Source organism: Nematolebias whitei, chromosome 5 (genome assembly GCF_014905685.2).
Source record: "Nematolebias whitei isolate Nwh7 chromosome 5, NemWhi1, whole genome shotgun sequence".
Taxonomy (NCBI): domain Eukaryota; kingdom Metazoa; phylum Chordata; class Actinopteri; order Cyprinodontiformes; family Rivulidae; genus Nematolebias; species Nematolebias whitei.
Window position 1 is genome coordinate 31,121,039 of NC_056502.1, and position 7,860 is coordinate 31,128,898.

At 39.3% G+C, this 7,860-nt stretch overlaps 1 protein-coding gene across 1 annotated transcript in view; it reads right to left on the reverse strand.

The window, feature by feature from the left end:
- LOC119410200 (nuclear receptor coactivator 7) overlaps positions 1-2,444 on the reverse strand; it is a gene marked incomplete in the record, with an annotated part of 46,473 nt that extends 44,029 nt beyond the window's left edge. Inside the window, 5 exon segments of the mRNA XM_037677113.1 lie at positions 31-126; positions 218-370; positions 481-630; positions 1,448-1,640; positions 2,338-2,444. Of these exon segments, the coding sequence (XP_037533041.1) occupies positions 31-126; positions 218-370; positions 481-630; positions 1,448-1,640; positions 2,338-2,363 (618 nt within the window).
- Between the last annotated feature and the right edge of the window lie 5,416 nt (positions 2,445-7,860).

Sequence of the window (7,860 nt, forward strand, 5' to 3'; positions counted from 1 at the left end):
ACAGAGTATATAAAATAATTTCACTCTTACCTGGAAGTCAGGGTTGAAGCTGAACAAGAAGGTCTCTCCGGTGCCGTAACAATATTTACTGACTTTGAACGGATCAGAGGAAAAAGCCCCAAACACCTGGAAGACACAAGGAAGTTAGTTGTCATGTTTGTTTGAGATTTTTTTTTATAGTAATAAAACCTTGGAGATTGAAGTTTTACATTCAAACCTTTTTGTGTATGTCTTTAATGACGAGCAGCACGGGGCTGTCCAGACCAGCCATGTTTCTGTAAAGTGTCTTCAGGCTGCTCCCATGGATGGCTGTGCTGTAAACCAGATTCCACGGATAGCCCTGAGTCCGTGCAGGCATGTGAGCAGCAAGCTGTGGAGAAACAAGTTGTTGATGGGATGATGACCACAGAGATCTAACCACTGTTGATTATAATCAGAGGGAACTTGTCCACAGACAGATGTTAAACACAGTAAACTTACCTTCTGTAGTTGAAACTCATTGAGCAGCTGGCTCTGATCGCTCAGGACAGGGAACTCTTCATCACCCTCCTCGTACTCGTTTTCGTCTACCTCAGACTCCACTGAGCTGCACAGACTCAGGCGGCGCTTGGACTCCTTCACTGTGATTATCTGCATTGGAGCACAAAATGCAACACAGCAGGTGAGAAAATGTGTCACGCTCTCGCTCTGACATTTCTCAGTTCATTAGATGTTGATCAACTGGACAGATAAAATCATCTCACATCAACATAAGGTTCCTCACAGTGTCTGGCATAATAAAACACATTTACATGTTCCTGCTTGTTCTTCATAGCTCCTGATTTCTCTGTCAGCTTCTTCACTTTCCTGTCCCAAATGTCTGTTCTCTAACAGCACCATTCTCTATTTCAGGACTTCAGTTCTTTTCACTGTCATTGCGAGGAAACTCGAGCACACGGTCGCTCATTGGTTAGTTAGCTCCACAGCTTCTTTTTTTTACCTTTCTTAGGAAGTTATGACGCAAATAAGGAACCCGAAGGCTGGTTACAGGGAGGTTGGGACTTTGTGGAATCTATGCTGTATCAGTAATCGGGCTTCCTTGGAAACTCCAGAGTGCAGCAGCTCATTGGTTAGCTCTGCATATTTTTGGTTCATGAAAAGGAGGAGGAGGAAAGAGGAAGTCGATATAAGGATGGTGGGATTTCCTAAAATTTCAGATATAGCTGGCAGGTTCTCTGCCTTTCCTTTGCAATGTGTGTGTGAGTGTGTGTGGGCCGGGGGGTGTGTGGGGGGGGGCATTTTCTGCAGAAATTTTACAAAATGAAGAGCTTGGGTTGTTTTGTGCTCACTCCCTTACTGCATTTAACACTAAAACATTATAAATAATAATGTTCATACAATTAATAAACCTTGTTCTCTGACCTATGCTACAGATATGTGAATAATTGTACTTGTGTTCAAAACGTACCTCCCAGTTTTTTGCTGTCTTCTTTTTGCTGGCAGGTTTGCTAAGGTGTTTGCTGGCTGCAGTCAGGTCCTTTTCCTTTAGAGTGCTGGGATCATTCTTCTTCTTAAGATAACAAGACTTGCAGCGCTTCTTCTGTCCTTTGTTGTAAATATCTGGTGTCCATTCCACAAAGAAAGTGTAGAGGTGGTCCACCCTGCAGGTAAACACAGAGCAGTTATTAATAAGTTACCATCCTGCAGTGGGCGTGTTTATTCATGCAGCTTACCACAGATTGAATGTGCATGACATGTGTTTAAAAATGTAAAATTTAACACAATAAAGTGCACCATCGTAAAGTTGGATTAACAGAATTATGTTTAACTAACTAAAATTAAATATTTTCAGCATTTCCGTTTGAATAGTAAAGATTGACTGCATGAAAAATAAATCTCAGCAGCACGTCTGTGCATGAAATGTGCAATGTTTCGGATCTTGGTCCTGCAGGACTGATGTCTTTCAATAATGCAAAACAATGTGAAATTCTTTTTTGGATCGTTTTAACATTGTAGACATAAACATCAAAACTCTCATCAAATTCTAAACACGCGTGGCAAAAAAACTTTTTCCATCAGACAAAAATAAATCGTCTAAATATTCTGCATGTGTCAAATTGACAGAACCCAACGTATAAAGTCTTTATTTTAACTTCGCAGTGCATTTTAAATGGATCTAAATTTGACTGGATCTATATTAAATGAAATCTTTGTTTTCGTCAATGAGCTCTTGCAACAGCAGATTAACATCAAATGTAAATCTAAACGTCGTCATGCAGATTCAGTAGCAGAGAAAATCTCCACTTTCCAGACCCAGAATCACATTTAAATCCAGTTTTGATCATTTCTCTTACTTACTCTCCAACGCTGTAGGCAACTCCCATGGCTGACTGAAAATGAAGACTTAAGTGTAATGAAAACAACAGAAGTGCTAGTTTTCAGGCTCAGAGTTGAAGGAACTTTTCCACTCTGAGTCTGTCATCCCTGCTTTTTATACAAACGGATCAGTTGCTGAGATAAGCTCCTTTGACCATTGACCCTCCCCTTTTTAGCTGAAAGCTCCACACAGCCTGCACATAATTTTTGAACCGCGTTGTGCTGCCAGACGAGGGTTGAAACCTAAAGTTTGTAAAACATTAACCTGACCTGCTCTGGGTCCTTGTCCTTAAGTTTGGCTGCAGTTAATGTGTCAAATTAAGGCTGACGACAGAAAAAGATGAGTTGACAGAAAGATAAATGTCTGGAAGTGTGTCAGCTCGACTGATTATACTTTTATTGTGCCATTCAGTTTCAGGGGACGTCCACGCGTTGGTATCTTATCTCATCAGAGGTGAAAACTATGGAAGATTGCATTTAATTGAATTAAATGCTACTGAACTGAGAATGGGATTTTAAAATTTACTGAAATTGAACAATTCTTATATCTCATAACAACGAAGGCAGTATCAGAGTCAGAGTCAGAGTCAGAGTTTCTTTATTGTCATTCGCACCTCATGTGGTACATGTGGTGGAGCGAAATTATGTACGCAGGGTCCCAGTTACATCCAACAATAAAATGTATAGACAGAGGGTTAGCGCCAGAGAATCAAAATTATGATTTATTTATTTTTTGTTAATGGAACCGATGACCTAAAGTAAAGGTTAGTCCATTTGAAGCCAAAAACTGGAGTGTTGCTGTTTAAAACCATTACAATCTCCAAAACATCAAGGCAGTCCATGCAAATGCTGTTTAAAAACCTTTACAGTAATGTCTGATTTTATACGCCCTGGGTGTATTATGGTAGTCTTCGTCTGTCCGTAAGTTTTCTCTTGTCCAGCCCATAACTTCTGATCCACTCAAGCTAACGTGGATCATGATCATGATTCTGGCAGATCCTGATCACCCACTCCATGGTGAGTTCAAGTTCCTTCCATTTGGACGCAGGTATCAGCTGCTCAAATGTAGAATGAACAGACAGAAAAACTCATTCATCCCTGATGATCAGACTTCTCAATGAACAGTGATGACTTCATGTGCTGTTATTTTAATGTCTCAATATTTTGTGAGTATGGATGTTTTATGTGCTACTGACTGTGAAACAAATTGTCCCTTGGGGTTAATAAAGCTTCTTGAACTTGAACTCATCACTGGCTTGAGTGTCGAGTAATATTTTCATCACCCAGCTTCAAGGTTAAAGTCACAAATGAAGGTTATATGTTTCACTATGCTGTTGCTTGTCCAGAACATAACTTCAGATCCACTTAGGATAATTTAACAAAGCTTGTTACAGATTTGTACCACCACAGCTCTAAGGCCACAAATTAAAGTCAAAGGTTAAACATGATGTTTACTTGTCTGGGCCATTGCTAAAGGTTGCTGTATTCTTGTTTAATAGTTCGTCAACGGGCATTTAATGTGCTGTATGTGGTATTCGTGTTTAATATTTTGACTGTATACATTTTTTTTCATTATTTTTGAGTTGTTATGGTTTTAATGCAATGAAATGAATAAATTAAATAAATAAATATGTTGTTATTGCAGAAGATATTTTGCTATTAAAATTGCTACAGGCTGCACCAGACATTACAGCTAGCTAGCACTGCTGCTAGTTTAGCTTACAAACCATTTTCTAATGCTTTATGCTAAATAACCATGATATTGATGACAATGTAAATGTTTATAAAGAGCATTTATAGAAACAGCTGTAAACATTTCTGAGATCGGTGCTGTTTACAGACTTGAGTCTTGGCTTCATTTGGACTAAGTTTGAGTCGAAATTAAAATGATTTCCTCAGAAGTTGCACAACAAGCTCTCCTCAACAGATTTCAGCTGTAACTTTTCTCCAACCCCCCCCCCCCCCCCGCCCCCCCACCCATCTGAACCATTGCTTTAACATCTAAATGTTACATTAATCATCCATTTTACTCACTTCTCCTATTAGGGTTGCAGGGAGTTGGTGCTCGTTGCCAGCAGTTTTCATGCGAGAGCCGAGGGACACTCTGAACAGGTCGCTAGCGCACTAATCATTAAAGTGTTACAAAAAATAAAAATAAAATACTTAAAATGCATAATGGTTATTTTGATGATTATTTTCCTGACATTTCTTTAACCAATGTTTGTCTTTAGACCATTGGGCCTCCTTTTAGTTTTTCATTTCTTGTGTTAGTTTTTATTTTTTCTCTCTCATAACGGTGGAAAATAAAGAATAGCATTTGTACGATTAAAAGAAGGAAGCTTGTTACATTTAGCATTACAATGATACATTCACAGAAAAACATGGTGGGATGTAAGAATTTCTTTAATCTCAGCTTTAAGTCTTGCTATCAAAATTAAATCAAAGCAGCCAGCCTTGATTACAGTGTTGACCAGCTTGAAGTAATCAGTGTTCAATTCTAGTCATTCAGACATGATGAGTTTTCAGTGTTGCCTTGTATTTCTCCACTAATGCTCACACAGAAAAACAATGTTGTTTGTTGTTTTATCTGAGATCGGCAGATTACACAGCAAGGACAAAAAGCAAACTTCTCAATACATTCAAGTGATTTTTGCACAGCGAGCTGCTTAATCTCTAATCCTGTTTGTGAGCGGAGCCTTAAGGCTGTTATTTACACATAGTTTAACTTTTTACCCAGATCTTTTTAAGAGTTTTCTCTTCTCGTACAGAAATTAGTTTTGGGCCAAATCGACATCAAACGACAACTGTAAAACTTTTTGTGCCAAGATTGTTTTCAGACGTAAGACATTGTAAGCAGTGCTTAAACACAGGTTGGTTTATCTTCCTGTATCAGCTCCAGAGAATACAATAAGGACATTCGGGGGTCAACACTTAGCTGTGATACTCGTACACCAGAAAAATAAGGCAGAGGATCAATTTGAGACAGTGTGTCTCACGTCATACAGACATGATCAATAACGAATGCAGAAATGTATGTAAACAGAAAACATGCATGCTTTAATATATGCTCCTACATTTATTGCAAATTTAAAATTCCTTCCATGCTGTCCTTTGTGTTTTTTTTTTTTATTGTATAAAGAAAATGTTCTTGTTTTTTATTTTTATTTTTTACACTGTCCTAATGCTGACTATTCTCTGTCTGTGCACCATTTATTTTCTAAGATCTAAACTGAAAACCCTTTAATGTAGAAGTATCAAACTGCTGGACATCTCTTGGGTCACGGATGATCCCTATAGATGTCAAGGTCACAGGGTCAAAGGGTGAAGGTGATCCCTTTGTTGGAACCTGGTCTGTGCTCCAGTTTGACCTGAGTAACATAAAAATGCCAAACTCTTTGTCCCCTAGATTGTCCCTACCAATATAAATAAGACAGGACAAAGTAAGTTGTCCATAGTGGAACTCCACAAATGTTTAGGACCGAACATGTCCCCAGACTACGACTCCACATTGGACCTAAAGACCACTTCCACCGAAGGAGTCTCGAGTGGTTCAGGTGAAGTCTGTGCATGGTCTGGATGGTCTGGTCGTCATCAACAGGTGAGTTTTTCACATTACAGCTGATAGCTGCAGTTTCATGTTCTCACATGTTCTTCAATTGAACTGTTTGTCAATAGACAACATCATTATCAGTCAAATTGACCTTTCACCCCCACACATTGAGGATTGATTGAGGGAATTCATGCTTTGGATTTTGATTTACCCTGACAACTGACAGGCGTATGTTAGCTCTGCTTTGCTGCCCATTGTTTTATTAAAGTCTGAGTTTGTCCAGTGAATTAAAAAAAACTTTGCCTGTCTATCAGTTATACTTTCAACCATGGTTAAATGAATTGTTAACTCATAATTCATTCCAAAATCTTTACAGCTCCCATCTATTAAAATTTTCTCTGTTTAGCCTGAGCTGTGCAGTTACTGGCATATGAATAAGAGTTATTCTACGGACATTGTGACGTTTTCCTCTGATTGTGATTTGCTTAGCTGTGGAATTTGCTTTTCTGTTTGACCTGCTTCTCATGTCCTGTTATACTCTTGACTGCCTTTGCATAACTGTTTTAATCTGTTGGATTTCCTTTGTCTTCTACCTCACCCTACATCCCCCATGAGTGACCCTCTTCTACGTTCGTTTATTTTATGATGATCTCCACACTTTGGTCACCTCTGTTTCCCTTTGTACACTGCTGCTGTGTCCACACTGCTGACATGTGTAACAATGAAGGGTGGAGGGATGAAAGTGGGGCATTCAAGTGGCATATTTTAAAACATGTTTGCAAGGTTGTATCTGCAAATTCAATCAGACTCAACAGGCCCTTTCTACCACTTTTAATTTTTGACAATCCCTTTAGGTTGTTCACCTGTGCAACATTTCATTAAAAACAGCTGAAGAAACAGTCCCACCCAGCAGGGTAGACTCTTTTTTAAAATTCCCTTTCATTTGAGCAGATAAAAACCAGCTTGATGTTCTTCTGACTACAGCTGCACAAATTATTCAGAAGTTTGAGGTCCCAGGACTGATGACCTCCCTGGATGTGGCCCTAATGGGGTTGAAGAGGGATCATGCATACTGTAGCCAAAGAGTCCAGAACAACTTCCAAAAAGATTACAGGGAATCTCTGAGGTCAAGGGTCATCATTGTGAGATCACACCATCGATCGCTGTTTAAGCCAAAGTGGACCTGTTGGTGGACAACCAAGTCGGCCACCACTGCTGAAGGCAAATCATAGAATAGTGAGATTGGAATTTGCCGTAATGCTTATTGACAAGCCACCAAGCATCTGACAATGTCCTTTGGACAGATGAAACAAATCTGGAACATTTTAGCATCAAGTCTCATCAGCGCCATGTTCACTGACTCCATAAAATGAAACTATAAAGAAAGTGATTTGGTAGAGGAGTCTCGGTTCTGTTCTGCAGCTGCTTTGCTGCGTCTGACACAGGATGTCTTGAATATGTGCAGGGCACAATCAAATCTCAAGACTAACAAGGCATTCTGGTTTTCTGAGTCCTGATCCAAGTCCTGCTGAACGTCTGTGGAAGGAGCTGAAACAGGCAGTCTGGAGAATAACCCTTCAAACCTGAGTCAGCAGTTTGCTCATGACAAGTGGACCACAACTTTTCAGTTGTAGCTCTTGTTGGTCTCCTGGTTTGTATTGTCCTCTCACTGTTTGTATTATGTGCAGTACTGTGGCCAACACCAGCTGTTTTAAACATGCTTCATACATAAATTTGATTTGATTTTAAAGTATCTGTCAAAAGGTGCAGAAGTCAGGGAGAATTACAGAACTTGCTTGATTGCACTGATTGCCTCAATAGGTGTGCAACAAAATATTAAGTTGAGAAACAATCCTGTTAGTAAAGGTCATTTTTTTAGTTACCGGTAGATTTTTTTATATCCATCCATCCATTATCTTTACCCACTTTATCCTTTTTTTCAGGCCGTGGGGGTC